The sequence below is a fragment of the Eretmochelys imbricata genome, chromosome 1 (assembly GCF_965152235.1).
Source record: "Eretmochelys imbricata isolate rEreImb1 chromosome 1, rEreImb1.hap1, whole genome shotgun sequence".
Taxonomy (NCBI): Eukaryota; Metazoa; Chordata; order Testudines; family Cheloniidae; genus Eretmochelys; species Eretmochelys imbricata.
Genome location: NC_135572.1, coordinates 275,757,466 through 275,772,859, shown reverse-complemented (window position 1 = coordinate 275,772,859; position 15,394 = coordinate 275,757,466). Strand labels below are relative to the sequence as shown.

At 39.0% G+C, this 15,394-nt stretch overlaps 1 protein-coding gene across 1 annotated transcript in view; it reads left to right on the top strand.

Annotated features, from left to right (window-relative positions):
* CFAP54 (cilia and flagella associated protein 54) overlaps nt 1-15,394 on the top strand; it is a 192,905-nt gene that overhangs the window by 151,620 nt on the left and 25,891 nt on the right. Inside the window, exons 57-63 of the mRNA XM_077807684.1 lie at nt 86-271; nt 1,593-1,719; nt 4,205-4,360; nt 8,645-8,753; nt 11,415-11,520; nt 12,282-12,380; nt 14,151-14,292. Of these exons, the coding sequence (XP_077663810.1) occupies nt 86-271; nt 1,593-1,719; nt 4,205-4,360; nt 8,645-8,753; nt 11,415-11,520; nt 12,282-12,380; nt 14,151-14,292 (925 nt within the window). The remainder of the gene's footprint in view (nt 1-85; nt 272-1,592; nt 1,720-4,204; nt 4,361-8,644; nt 8,754-11,414; nt 11,521-12,281; nt 12,381-14,150; nt 14,293-15,394) is intronic.

Sequence of the window (15,394 nt, the reverse complement as noted above, 5' to 3'; positions counted from 1 at the left end):
AAACATACTTTTTCATTCTATTTGTGTCTTTATAAACAAACAATAACATTGGTTAAATTGGTTTATTTTATCTGTGTTTAAATAGGATATAATCAATTTACTCCAAGAAAAGCCATTTATTTCCCCAATGGCTTCTTTAACACTAGTGAAAAGTATGCTTCTGCTGGCTGACATATTGACAACACAAACGGATGAGGACACAGAGCATCACTCTTCTGCAGTCGAACGATTAAATTTGTTAATTCTGGCTCACAAATTTACCATTAAACAGGTGAGGGTATGTTGGTGATTTATGTTAGTTTCATGCGATTTGCAAATTCCTCATACTGGTCTCATTTGTGACATACTCTGGAAACGATTTTAGCAACTCATTGGAAAGAAAGGGGGCATATAATCCAATTTCCTTCAGATTATACAATGTACAAAATTAGACCTTACCAAATTCCTACAGACTCAACAAGGGTTAGATGCAGATGTAGATAATCTGTACTTTGAATACTATCCTGTGTCATTTTGAAATGGATAAGCACTTAGGCACCTAAATCCCTATGTAGGTACTGAAATAAATGGCCTGATTTTCAAGGATGTTGAGCACCCACAGCTCCCACTGAAGTCAAAGAGTGCTCCACACCTCTGAAAATCTGGACTGAAACCAAACCAGAAATCAAGTATAAAATAGCAATATTTTGTATTTATAGATATTCACAAAATAAACTGAAATGGTGTAAATAAAGTGATTTTACATACAGTTAAAATTCATCTAAAGGCATAACACCTGTAACATAAGTTTATAGCAATATGCTATTTCCTTCGTTATTTGGAAGTAGACATGCCCTTCTTCATTTTCTGCCCACTCTACTGATACTGGTTCACAAAAGAAGCTTTCAGATTAAACTCTCTCCTTCCTTAAGTGTAGACATGCAGTGGCTTAAACTATTAAATTGTTGTCCCCAAACCTATATGATCAAGAATGAAATGGACCACTCTGTCCTCTTAGAATTCCACCTGTGGAACTTGCTAACCTGAATAGTTTTACAGCCTACATAACTGCAGTTCCTAATTGTATTGACTCCCCCTATGTCAACAGTGCTTGTAGTTTTGGCACATGAATTTATATTACTGTGAGACAGTCTCTCACTGGCTTCAAGATCTTTTCTCCAAGTCTGGCAGTAGCAGCATTCCATCTCCAGAACTAAGGTATCAGAGGTTCTGTTTCTTGATGACTTTCTGGTGTGAGGGAATTTGCTTCTGGAGCCCTTATCCTGTTTCAGAGGCTGAGACTTGTAAACCTGATCATGAGCTCATTAACCTTGTGTCTGTCCCATCTGGGATACAATTTGAAGTACCCAACTTAGAGGAACTTTCTTCTCAATGGAGAGGACACTTGGTGTTAATTCAGCAGTTCAGGAGTATCAAGCCCTTCTTCAGTGCGCTTTCATAAGACATAGTGAAGTCAGTCAGTGGGTCTTTGGATCTATGAGCGCAGACCCTTGTATACATTCAAAGTGCAGAATTGCAACCTGGATGTATATAATATGGATCACATGGTTTGTATTGTGTATAATTATCTTTATAAAATACATTTTTACTAGATTTTTACCCTTGGAGAACCAATCGAACAGTGCATAGAAGACCCTGCATTGACAAGTCCTGTGGTTCCTTTGAAAAATAATTACTTGCCAGCTATCAACGTACTGGCAAAAGTCAAAATGAGAATTGGTAAGAAAAATCAAGTACATTGTTGCAGTAATGGGTCTGATGAATAGTTGAAAACTAATATCAGATTAACTGAAATAGTACCAGAGGGGTATGACTTACATCAATTTTTCATTAAGTAATGGTAAAAATGTAAGGAAAATATTTCCTTCTGAAATCTTCAGTAAATGGAAACAGTCATTGCAAATAGCAAAACAACTATACAGACAAGGTACAACTATTACAACAACCATAAACATTTTAAAAATATGATTTTTCATAATTATTATAGTTTTGTATAATGCATGTTACTATATCCCATATAATTTGCATTCACATATCCATTTATTTTGCTTTTCTGAGTGTTATGTGTACAACTGCCAAGTGCAATGTGTAGTTTTAAATTAATAACTTTCATTCTTTCCAAGCAGAAGTTAACAATACCATGCTGAGTGCCACACACAGCATTTATTCTCTGAGAATTGCCCATATATATTCCAACTCCCTAATGTATGGATCCCCATGGGGAGTCATCTCAGAGAACAGTTGTTATGGTAACTAAACATTTTTTAAAAAAGAATAGGAGATAATCTGGGCCAATATTCCTTCTCTCAATAAAATAAGTTATAATGTTTAATGCTGTGTGTGAGCTGTTAATGAACAAATAAATTCTGCTTCATTTGTCTAGTGTAACTAGCAGTGCATGATATTTTTTGGCACATTACTTGGAAATGTACTGAATATACTCAGAAAAAAGCTTTAAACTCTGTTTGATGTTTAAATTAAATTAAATCATTACTGGACCTCTGTCAGTAAAAAGCCAAATGTTTAAAAAGTCAGGACATTCATACCTAAAGTTACACAAACAATATTAATCTTGTCTGCATATTCCCTCCTGCCAATTGTCTTTTGGTGTAGTACAGTGGTGGGCAACCTGCGGCCTGTGGGCCACACACAGCCCGTAGGTTGCCCACCACTGGTGTAGTATCTGAATCATGGTAGATTACAGATATCAGTATTTAGGACAAGGCAGAGTGGTCTCTTTGGTTCACAAAGATGGCTATGATATAGTTAGGCCCCCACCAATTTCACAGTCCATTTTGGTCAATTTCACGGTCATAGGATTTTAAAAATCATACATTTCATGATTTCAGATATTTAAATCTGAAATTTTATGGTGTTGTAACTGAAGGGGTCCTGACTCAAAAGGGAAATGTGGGGGAGTTGCAAGGTTATTATAGGAGGGTTGCATTATTGCCACCCCTACTTCTGCACTGCTACTGATGGCAGTGCTGTCTTCGGAGCTGGATAGCCAGAGAGGGGCAGCTTCTGGCCGAGAGCCCAGCTCTGAAGACAGCACTGCCAGCAGCAGCAGCACAGAAGTAAGAATGGCATGATATGGAATTGCCACCCTTACCTCTGTGCTGCTGCCTGCAGAGTTGGGTGGCTGGAGAGTGGTGGTTGCTGGCCGAGGGCCCAGTTCTGAAGGCAGTGCAGAAGTACGGGTGGCAATACTGTGACCGCCTACAATAACCATGGGGGAGAGCGGGAAATGCAATGTCAGTGTTTCAAATGGTATTTGATGGTTCAGCTGCCCATATGTGATGTGAGACACTATATGCACATCTGACTCTACAGTATGGTATTTATAGTGTGAACTGGAACCAAGATCTTGTAACTTTAATGATGATGTAATCTCAGTAGCTCCGGTTCTTTTCTTTCTCTTCATTAAAGTTGTATTCCCAAAGGTGCTTGTACAAATGTTTAAAATATACAAAAATAAAGAGAAGAGTTCCAAGTACAGTGACTTACCATCCATATAATTCCAGTTCACACAATATAAATCACCCAGCAAAATAATGACCTCATTTGGTCAGTGTTTACCCTTCAGCCTAAACTTTTAGGAAAAGCCTAGGAGAATAGATAAGCTTTGCAGAGTTCCATGGAAAATGTCAAAGAAGCCTCTAGATCTTAAGGGAGCAAAAGGGGCTTTGACATTTGGAGATTCCTGGCAAAGTTGGTTTTGTATAGAATCTGAAGTTCAAGTGCAACTAGGGAATGATTCACTGCCAGTCCTTCCAAATGTCCTCTGCAAGGTCTGGTTCCTGTGGCCCATGTGAACCGAGCCACGCAAGATGGTTTCAGAGTAGCATCCGTGTTAGTCTGTATCCGCAAAAAGAAAAGAAGGACTTGTGGCACCTTAGATAAGGACTTGTGGCACATCGGATGAAGTGAGCTGTAGCTCATGAAAGCTTATGCTCAAATAAATTTGTTAGTCTCTAAGGTGCCACAAGTCCTTTTTTTTTTTTTTCCAGGATGGTTTGTTTTGAAAGATCTTAATGATCTCTCAGCTCCACAGGACCTCACTGAAAATATTTGTACCATTTAGATTTTTGGAGTTTAGTACTGTAAAATAATTGTCGTTGCCAGGAAGTTATTTCCTTTTTACAGTATTTGTGTTTTTTGATAAACGATTTACCAAAGCCTGCTTAAAATGTTTTCCTTTCAGCACATGCATTAGCTCAAGAAGTAGCTTGCACATCTAAAAGAGAGAATCCATTACAATGGTTACCTACTCTCAGTCACTTAGAAACAGCATTGGACCTTTGCAGAACATCCACAACAAGAGAATTAGATTTGGAAGCAGAAATTCTGTTTCAGAAAGGTAAGCAAAATCCTGGTTGTGTGACATGACTATCTTTCCAACTTATTCTTATGCCTGCAGTATGCCTTAGAATGGATACATGCTCCTGACATTTCCCCCATTGACAGACTCTCTACTGCAATAATAAAAAATATCTCTACTGCATTTAATTATACTTGAATATATTTAACAAGAGTACAGTATATAATGACATATTTCAGAAATACAAGAGGAGTTTCATAGAATCATTAGGACTGGAAGGGACTTCAAGATGTCTTCTAGTCCAGTCCTCTGCACTAAGGCAGGACTAAATATTATCTAGACAATCTCTGACAGGTGTTTCTCTAACCTGTTCTTAAAAACCTTCAATGATGGAGATTCTACAACCTTTCTGGGCAATTTATTCCAGTGCTTAAGTACCCTGATAGGAAGTTTTCCCTAATGTCCAACCTAAACTTCCTTTGCTGCAAATTAAGCCCATTGCTTCTTGTCCTATCCTCAAAGGTTAACAAGAACCAGGGCCGGATTAAGACCTTTAGAAGCCCTAAGCACTGAAAAGATTATGGTGCCCCCCCCATATGTAATTAAAATAAAAACAATACTATATCATAAAATAAAATTTTATTTTTTGAAATGACACAAAACTTACATGTAGGCTGAAATTAAAATAGCTTTTTTCTAGATTTTCTGATTGCAAAATTCTGGATAAGCTCATCGAAGCTGACTCGACGAAGCATGTCCGTTTCCATACACAATAGGGAAAGTGAATCAAGTCTGTCCTGACACATTGTTGTTCTCTGAGGGGTTTTTATTCTTTTCAGCTGAGAAAAAGAGCATTCTGCAGAGCAGTTAGTAATCATCAATGTTAGAAAAATACGTAGTGCGATCTCTACATTTGGAAATACACATTGTATTCCATCTTTCAATATTGTGTCATGAAGATCAATGTGACTGAATTTCATTTTTCCTATTTCATTAAATTTTGCATGCATATAACAGTGGAACTGCCATACTTCTCCACAGAGATTCATGTTCAAGTCAACAGGGTATGAGTCAAGTAGCTTTTGGGAACCTTGTGAATATTGTTCATCAGATAAGTCCATATCATTCAGAAAAGAAAATCTACTTGATACTACTTTGTACTCTTCACCTCTCCTCTTCATATGAGTGTCAAGTATATCAATTATAGCGTAGTAAGTAGATACGCGAAATTTGTCTCTAGGATTCAATGCTGTTTCTGTTGCACTGCTATCATTTGCTGTTTTTTTCCTGATTCACTTTTGGGACTGGGCTTCTTTGTAGTTAGTATCAGGCAAGAAATCTTTTGATATGTCTTCAAATCTTTCGAAATCATTCCTCAAAGTGTGTAAGTGCTAATGATTGACAGAGGTCTGCACGTTTTCAAATCCAATTCTTTTTCTTGGAGAGCTTGACTTGTGTGGTAAAAGTGTTGTAAAATTTCATTGCACATGGTCAACATGAATACAAACTCTATTTCTTGCTTCTTGTTTGCAATGTTTTCTGCCTCTCGTATAGTTTCTCCCTTTTGTGATTGGTCTTCAGTTATACTTTCTAATGCACCCATAATCTTTGAGTAGGACTCCAGAATTGCACTTGTTGACACTGCATGTGCCTCCCAGTGAGTATTAGAAAGATTTCAACACATGATTATTGCCCAAATATGTTTTAAGAACTGCCCATCGGTGTGCTAAGGCAGAGAAAAATGTATAAAGTAACTGGACTGTTGAGAAACAACTTACTGCCACCAGACAACAATCAGCACTGCGGCCAACAAGATTGAGAGAGTGTGCAGCACATGGTCTGAATATGGCATATTTGTTCTGTTCTAAAAATTTCTTCTGCATTCCTTGATAATACCCTGACATGTTGGCAGCGTTGTCATAAGATTGACCTCTGCACTTTGAGAAATCCATTTTGCAAACTTGGCACAGATAATGCAGTACTTGATTTGCCATTTCTTCACCAGTGTGGCTTTTCAAATTGAGGAATGTTATAAATCGTTCAACTGGTTTTCCATCCGTGGGAGACAGATATCTTAGTACAATACTCAATTGATCAATATGTGAAAGATCAGGTGTAGAGTAGACAGATAAACAGAAGTATCCAGCAGTACATATTTCATCCACAATAGCTGAATGAACTTTGTCACTCATTAGACCAATGAGTTAATCACATATTGTCTTGGATAAGTAATGATGGGTTACCTTTGCCAGCACTCCCATATTTTGAGATATGACCTGCTAAAATGGGTTAAACTGAGCCACAAGCTCCAACAATCCCAAGAAACTTCCATTCTGCAATGATCCAACTGTGATTTCCTCGCATTATTTCGATCTACGTTAGTAGGACGCCCCCCTGGTTTAGGTGGGGATAAGTAATAAAAAGAGAACAGAAAAACAGGGGGAAAGTGTGTAGTGGAGTGTCAGGAAGTTTAACAAAGTTCTGATTTTTCCCATGATGACTACTTCGATGCTTTTTTTGAAATATCAAATATCAAGCTTTTTTAAAAAAACACTTTTTTTTTTGTGCCCCCTGCTTTGCTGGTGCCCTAAGCATGTGCTTAGTCTGCCTACTGGGTAATCCAGCCCTGACAAGAACAATTTTTCTCCCTCCTCCTTGTAACAACCTTTTATGTACTTGAAAACTGTTATGATATCCTCCCTCAGTTTTTTCTTCTTCAGACTAAACAAATCCAGTTTTTTCAATCTTTCCTCATTGGTCATATTTTCTAGACCTTTAATCACTTTTGTTGCTCTCCTCTGGCCTTTCTCCAATTTGTCTACATCTTTCTTGAAATGTGGCACCCAGAACTGGACACAATATTTCAGTTGAGGCTTTATCAGTGCAGAGTAAAGCAGAAGAATTACTTCTGGTGTCTTGCTTACAGCACTCCTGCTAATACATCCCAGAATGATGGTTGCTATTTTTTTTGCAACAGTGTTATACTGTTGACTCATATTTACCTTGCAATCCACTATGACTCCCAGATCTCTTACCACAGTACTCCTTCCTAAGCAGTCATTTCCCATTTTGTATGTGTGCAATTAATTGTTCCTTCCTAATCGGAGTACTTCTCATTTGTCCTTGTTGAATTTCATCCTATTTACTTCAGACCATTCTCCAGTTTGCCCAGATCATTTTGAATTTTAATCCTATCCTCCAAAGCACTTGCAACCCCTGCTTGGTGTCATCCGCAAACTTTATAAGCGTACTCTCTATGCCATTGTCTAAATAGTTGATGAAGATATTGAACAGAACCAGACCCAGGATCAATCCCTTTGAGAACCCCACTCAATATGCCCTTCCAGCTTGACTGTGAGCTACTGATAACTCGTTGCCAAACCATTTCTAGAGAGTAGTTATGTACCCACCTTATAGTAGCTCCATCTCGGTTGTCTTTCCCTAGTTTGTGTATGAGAAAGTTATGTAAGACAGTATCAAAAGCCTTACTAAAGTCAAGATATATCATACCTACTGCTTCACGTCTATCCGCAAGGCTTGTCAGCCTGTCAAAGAAACCTATTAGGTTGGCTTGACACATTTTGTTTTTGGCAGATCCATGCTGATTATTATCACCTTATTATCTTCTAGGTGTTTGCAAATTGATCTCTTTAATTGTTTGCTCCATTATCTTTCCAGTTACTGAAGTTAAGTTGACAGGTCTGTAATTCCCTAGGTTGTCTTAATTCTTTTTGTAGATTGGCACTATATTTGCCATTTTGCAGTCCTCTTGAATTTCTCCTATCTTCCATTATTTTTTGAAGATAAACTAGATAGGTGAACAAATGATTATCAGAGAGTAAGGGGCACAATCAAGAAAGATAAGGATATTGCAGAGACACTAAATGATTTCTTTGCATCAGTCTACAGTAAAGAGAATGAGAGGATTGAGACAAATTTCAAAATGCTATGGAATTAAATAAGAGTCCCGTTAAATTAATTGCAGTAGGGTTCAAAGTCATATATATTGGAAAGAACAATCTGAAATATTGACATGCATTATTGGATTCTAATGACATTTAGGTGTCACTGTGTTTCCAAAGTTGATTATTGTAACTATTTCACATATTTCAATACAGGGTAATACTTCAGTTTGGAATAACTTGTCATACTGATATCATACATTACATTTAAAAGCAAATTGAAGAAAACTGAATATGTGCCCATTACTTGCTTATCAGCAGGAGAAAAAAGGCAACCTGAGTTTCCTGCAGGAAAAAGCAATTTGGGTCTTGCAGAGAAAAGAATAAAATCATGCAAAACTGCTTTGTGTTTCTTTCTTAGGTAAGGTAGAGCGCCAGATTATTGAAGCAGGTAACAATAAGTCACCACAAGCTGCTGAAACCCTGTTGAATGCCATAAAAGTGAGCCAGCGAAATGATCAAAACTTTGGGTAAAGAACTGTGAATATAAGTTTTCATAATACTTTCTCACTTTAGATATGTGCCACTATGTAGTGTTCGGCTTTATTCTGGGACTTTTTGTGATGCTTCTTTTATAAAGGACAGGCTTCTTTCCCTCTTTGTGGAGAGATTGTCTATTCCAAGATAAAAGAAATATTGATATAGTTTCTTATATAATGTTGCAGGGGATTAAATATACATTTCCATAAACACTGAAATAACCAACACATAAATATTACGTTAGATAAAAGTTAGAGCTTTCAGTTTTGTTTTGGAACATGTACCCTCTGTTTCAGCTCCAGGAACAAAAAGTGCTAAATTTAAGTTGATGGTTTTATTTCATTTTAAAAAACATGAATTGCAGTCCATGTCCAAAGCATAGAAAAACAGCAACTGTAGCAGGCAGTGCAGCTGGCCACCAAGCAAGAACAGCAGAGCTAGTGACCCGAAAGCGAATGTTAGAAGTCAACCAACATCAATATGAGCAGCAACGGGAAGAGCAGAGGAAGAACGGGGATGGCCAGGAGCTTCTCCTGAAATGGCTGCTGGAGGGGTCCAGTGCCAATGTCAGAACTGACTGAGGCTGCATGAACCAACTCAGACCGGCCAAATTGGGCCCAAGTGATGACCTTGAAGACTATTTGATTATGTTAGAGAGAGTAACAATAGCCGTGGAGTGGCTATGAGCATCTAGGGGGAGCTCAGGCCACCTACCAAGGTCTCAGTGAGGTTGCCTGACATCATAGCATAGTAAAAACTATTGTCTTGCACTATCACCGTTGCTCCTGATCTGAATCCTATTATTGCCCAAGGGATCTTCCTTAAGCACCTGGAAACCCAATCCAGAACTTGGGAGTCCTAAAGAACTTTCCAGACAATGACTTCAAGAGCAGCTTGGCCTGAATATGTGGGAAAGGGCAGCTGTATGAGGGATCCCAGGGGGAGTAGGTGCCTGTAGCCTGGCAAGCTAAAAGAGTTAGCAGCTAGAAACAACCGAAAGGACAGATGGAGATGGAGAAGGGCAAATGTGCCTTGGAACAGGAACGAGAACAGTGTTCCTTGGTATTAGTTACCAGCAAAAAGCTGGCAATAGACTGGAAGGACCTAGAGGCCTGAATCGATTCAGGCAGTGAGGACCAGGATGAGCAGCTTTGGGATACTGGACATCAAGATTGTTAGTTTCTATTCCTGACTCAGGGAGCAGATTGTGGTCTCATGGTTACATACAGTATAGCCAAATATAGCAATGCCCCTGATTGGGTTCTCTGTGGGGACAAAACTGGGATCCTCTGCATGTAAAAACATGATCCTCTACCACTTGAGCCAAAGAATCAGAACTCTGAGCACAGAAGCAGTAGTAGAGGCATAAACCTTTATATGTGGCTTCCCTTCTAGAGGGTGACACAGTACCATACTGTGTTAGTGTAGGTTTCATAAGCATCTAATGTGCCATGTTCCTTCTGAAAGAATGTGTGGCGAAGTAGATGAGACATAGTTCTGTATTAGAGACCTGGGTTCTGTTCTGGATTGTACCTGATGTGACCTTGTGCAAGCTCTTAGTTATCTAATCTGTGAAACTGGTGAATGAGAGTTATTCCCCACAATGTAAAATGTTGTCTCAGAATAAGAATTGTGACATGCACAGAAATATTAACAGTTTTGAAGAGCTGGGTCTAGAACTCATGATCTTTGATTTTTGTTCCTTAGTGCAGCTTCCCTTAGTCTACACAGCAGTGTGTTAGTGTCTCTCTCTTGTTTTGTTTCACAAGAATCATGTCCCTGTTGGAACTTAGCACAATATATCTGTGAATTGGCAACAGTTCAGCATGTGACTGTGCTTGGAAAGAGGACTACATAGTCAGGAGACTGTGTTCCTCATAGGAAGAGTCCAGAGTGGCAGGAGGACCCGGAGAGAGCCAATTAGGAAGCCTGGAAAAATGACCTACAGGGAGCAAGAATATTAAAGAATCTCTCCAACCATAGAGTCTTGGCCCATGATTATAAGGATATGTAGGAAATGGCCCAGAGACAAAGTGAAGAGGACACGCTGCTTGAAAGTTTAGGGTCTCAGGGTCAGGTTTGAGTTGAGAGAGGGATTACGTTCCCCGTACCTCAGCTGAGCCTAGTACAGGGCTGAAGGGGCTGTTTTCTTTGTCTGGACACGTTTTGTTTATTCCTGGAAGAGGAAGGATCTTTGTATAGATTTGTCTGGAGAGCTATACCCCAAATCAACCATCCATGAGAGGGAAAAACTGAGGCAGTGGATATGTGACCTAACATTGAAGCAGTAGATTGTGCTTATAGGAACGTGTACAAATTGTGTACATAGAACCAGATCAGTTTGACAAACAGTTTTTTGTTTACCAAGTACTTGTTTGCATATTACACAAAATACATTTTGCATATTCCTAAATAGTTATGCCATTTGTTAGGTTTTCTTGCCTGGTATGGTATGCCTTTCTTACTTGAAGTCTTTATATCAGGACTGCATATTTTTCTAAAAGATCTGCTATATCTCAAACTGGAGTTATGGACTGGATGTAGGAATCACTGGAGTTCTACAGCCTGTATTATGCAAAAGTTCAGTCTGGATAATCGTAATAGTCCCTTCTGGCCTTAAAATCAGTGCATTTGTGTATTTATTTTTGCAGGCTGATAAGGAAATCCTACCTGGAGATAGCACTGTTATATTTCCATTTGGCTACATATAAGGAAGAGGCTTTGCAAACTGTTAAGATAGAGGCATCCAAAACAAAGGTACGTACTCCTTTTTTTAGATCGTAACCTCTTCAGAGCATGGACCATGTCGTCTTTCAGCATGTTGTGGACATTACCACAATATATATTACAAAGAAATAATACTAACGCAAAGTAGAGCGGTAGGATTCTAATTTAGTTAATTTGACTTATGGTATTTTTGCAATGTTAATGTTGTATGTAAAAATGGTTTCAAATAAACAGGAAAACACTGAGGTCAGAAGAACAATCCTAAAATTGTGGCTTAGTTTCAGATTCTGTACTAATGAATTTGTGGTTCTCAAACAAAGTATCATTATAAACTGAACTTCAAACATTTTTCAGACTGATGTTACTCAGTATATTGTTTGTATACTGTTTTACAACTGGAGATGAGGGGCGACATTGCAGACACAAAAGACTAGTGTACTGCAAGGTACAGTCACAAGCACTACACCATCAGGGAATACAGGTCAAGTAGGTAAGGAAAAAAGAGGTAATAGAAAGGTCACTTAAAACTCAAGACAATGTTTACTGACAAAAAATGGAAAAAGCTGTATAGTAGAACTCTGTAAAAGCGCAGGATCATGATGTGCCTTCAAAAATATAGGGGAGACCCATTTATATAGTTTGGGTGGTTTTTAAAATACATCTGACTTTTCACAAATGTTACTGATTTCTGTAACTTAATTACCATGACTCCTCCAGGACCTCCTCCCCACCAACTATGTATTTCCATGGCAAACCTACCAACCTAATTATGAACTGTTGCTAAATTTTAGACTACTCCCAAAGAAAACTTGGCTTCTATCGAGAGAATCTCCCATGTAACTGAAGTGTACAGAGCACAGGCCTGGATTGCAATCAGAGCAGCTACACAGGTTGGTGTGATATTTGGGGGAGATTTTTTGTGCTTGATCCCATTTTTGGGTATGGCTACACAGCAAAATAATAATAATAATCCTGTGGCAGTGAGTCTCAGACCCTGGGTCAGTTGACCAGGGCTCTGTGATAAATGAAGGGGGGGGCACTCCCTTTTATGGACAGCCAGCCAGCCAGTAGCTATAAAATCCCTTAGTAGCTGTTCTCAAATTGCTCTACCTGTAAAGGGTTAAAAAGTCTCACTGCTATGCATAGGTAAAAGGAAGTGAGTGGGCACCTGGCCAAAAGAGCCAATGGGAAGGCTAGAACTTTTTAAAATTGAAACAAGACTCCCCTTTTGTCCGTCTGTGGTGGTTCTCCTGGAGAGAATGGACAGAGAAGCTATGCTGTAAGAAGCTTGGGCCAGGTATGAAAAATCCTCAGTATCATACCTAGAAACTACTCATTTGAAACCCCAGATATGTAAGTAGATCAGGAAATATCTAGGAAGATGTGATTAGGATTATCTCTCTTATTCCTTTATGGCTTGTGGATTCCTCTGTGCTAACCCCAGATGCTTTTTGTTTTGCTTGTAACCTTTAAACTGAACCTCAAGAAAGCTATTCTTGATACTTAATCCTTGTAGTTTTTTTTAATCTAGCAAATGCCTAAATTCCCAGATGTGTTTTCTTTCTTTTTTTTTATTAATAAAATTTACCTTTTTTAAGAACAGAATTGGATTTTTGTGTCTTAAGAGGTTTCTGCACATGTTGTTTAACTAGCTGGTGGCAATAGCTGATTTCTTTTTTTTTTTTTTCTTTCTCAGCTCTTGTGTGTGTGTGTGTAAAGGGCTTGAGGGTTCCCCACAGGAAGGAATTTCCATGTGCGCCTTCCTGGGTTCTCAAAGGGGTTCTTGCACTTGCGTGGTGGCAGCATCTACCCATCCAAGGTCAGAGAGAAGCTGTAACCTTGAGAGTTCAATACAAGCCTGGAGTGGCCAGTATTAATTTTTAGAATCCTTGCAGGGCCCCACCTTCTGCACTGGAAGTGCCAGAGTAGGAAATTAGCCTTGACAGGATTGCATTGCTGGACTAAAAATAACAGTGTAGGTGTTCGGGCTCGGACTAGAGCCTGGGCTCTGAGGCCCTCCCCCGTTGCCAGGTTTCAAAGCTCCAGCCTGAGCCCAAACATCTACATTGCTATAGCCTCACAGCTCAAATCCCGTGAGCCCAAGTCAGTTGACATGAGCTCTGAGACTCGCTGCCTCAGGGCTTTTTTTGCTGTGTAAACATACCCTGTATTTCACTCCTACCAGCTGTGAAGACAACACAACATAGGAGAGACAAGAATTAAAATTCATTGGGACTTCTGCCAGGCATGTTATTTGGAATACTTAAAATGAATGCTGTATGAGCAATGCTTTTAATCTCTCCTGGCCATGTCTGACACAGGTTGCTTTTACTTTGATTCAATGCAAATCTAGGAATTAAGTGCCTTATATGTATGCATACACATTTGACATGTGGGCAGACATCAGTGGCATCCAGGTGAGGATGTCTGATTTGAAATCACTTGTGTAATAATTAAGTTGTCAACAGTAATGACCTATTTAAGTGAGATATGTACTCTATGTCAGAGAGAAATGGAAGATTTCCCCAGTCACCTTTGGTGTTGGGTGCTTAATTTTTTGTAGTCTGTTTTCTTGTGTGTGTGTGTGTGTGTGTGTGTATATATATATATATATAATATAACAATGACCTGATTCTGACTAAATTAAATGTTAATTTTAGGTCAGTGAAGCTATGCTTGCTTCTCAGCTATTAATTGGAAAGAAGAGTGTTAAAGGCCACGAAGTGAAAGCCGCAACACAACAGAACATCCCAGAATTTGCTTCTATGGACCTTCTTGCTTCATACAAAGATTTTTTGTCTGGTATTACTTTATATCTTACAACTGTAGAGCATTTAATAATCCATGGACAATATCCATCACATGTAATATTATAGTGAATTTAATATGTAAACTCAGATCATCTGGTTTACCTTGGTATTAGGTTCAATCACTTGTTTTTTTGGTAGTAAAGAAACATGAAAGCTTTCTTATTAGTTTTTCATGCTTGCAATACATTTTATTTGTAATACATGTAAGGTAAAGACAAAATCCTTCCTTGCCATTCAAAAAAGTACAAGATTTAAAGATGAGGGAACATCTGCCACTGCCCAGTACACCCTTACAGGAGCAGGGCAAATTACACTCCTAATGGTTTTAGTGCCAGCTAACTCACCTGCCAGCACTTCATATCACCAAGGGAGATTGGCCAACTGAGTTAGGGGCGTTACTGTGTACCTAACTCCCTGTGAGCATACTGGGGTTGGCAAGTAAATCAGTGTGTGTGGTGGGAGGGATGGACACACTGCTAAACTGTTACTTTTTAAGACAGCTGTGCATGCTGAATCAGGATTATCTGAGCCAACCTGCCCTATGCCCAGAGGGATGGCTCCTGACCCTCTGGTCAGCTACCATTGCTTCTTTTCACATGGTGAGTTAGGACAGATTTTTTCTCTAAAGGTTAGTTTTACCTTGGAATGTCTGAATTTGGAATAAAAAAAGAAATATTACCATTAGTCAGTAAGGTTCTGTTTGATTTGTTTTTCAAAGGAATTCTGAAATTAAGCAGTTATAAAACACTTATTAGGGCTGCAAATTAGTCATGGCATTTTTTATCAAAAATCCTGGAGCACTCATGGTAAATTCAGTAAAAGTCATGGGTCATTACATTTATTGTGACTGCTCCCTGATTTTTTTTTATTTAAAAAAAAACAAACTTCCTCCTTGCCTCACACTCACCGTGGGTAGTGGCAGCTCCTGCAGTGCCTGTCCTGCAGGACTCTGCCTGGTGCCCCATGCTCACCCTGCAGCAACGACTCCTGCAGCTACTGTCCCATGGGGTTGGGCCCAGTGTCCCACTCCAGCTGCTGTGACCTAGCACGCAGGGTTGCATTACTGCTCAGGTTTGACCACCCCACATCTCCCC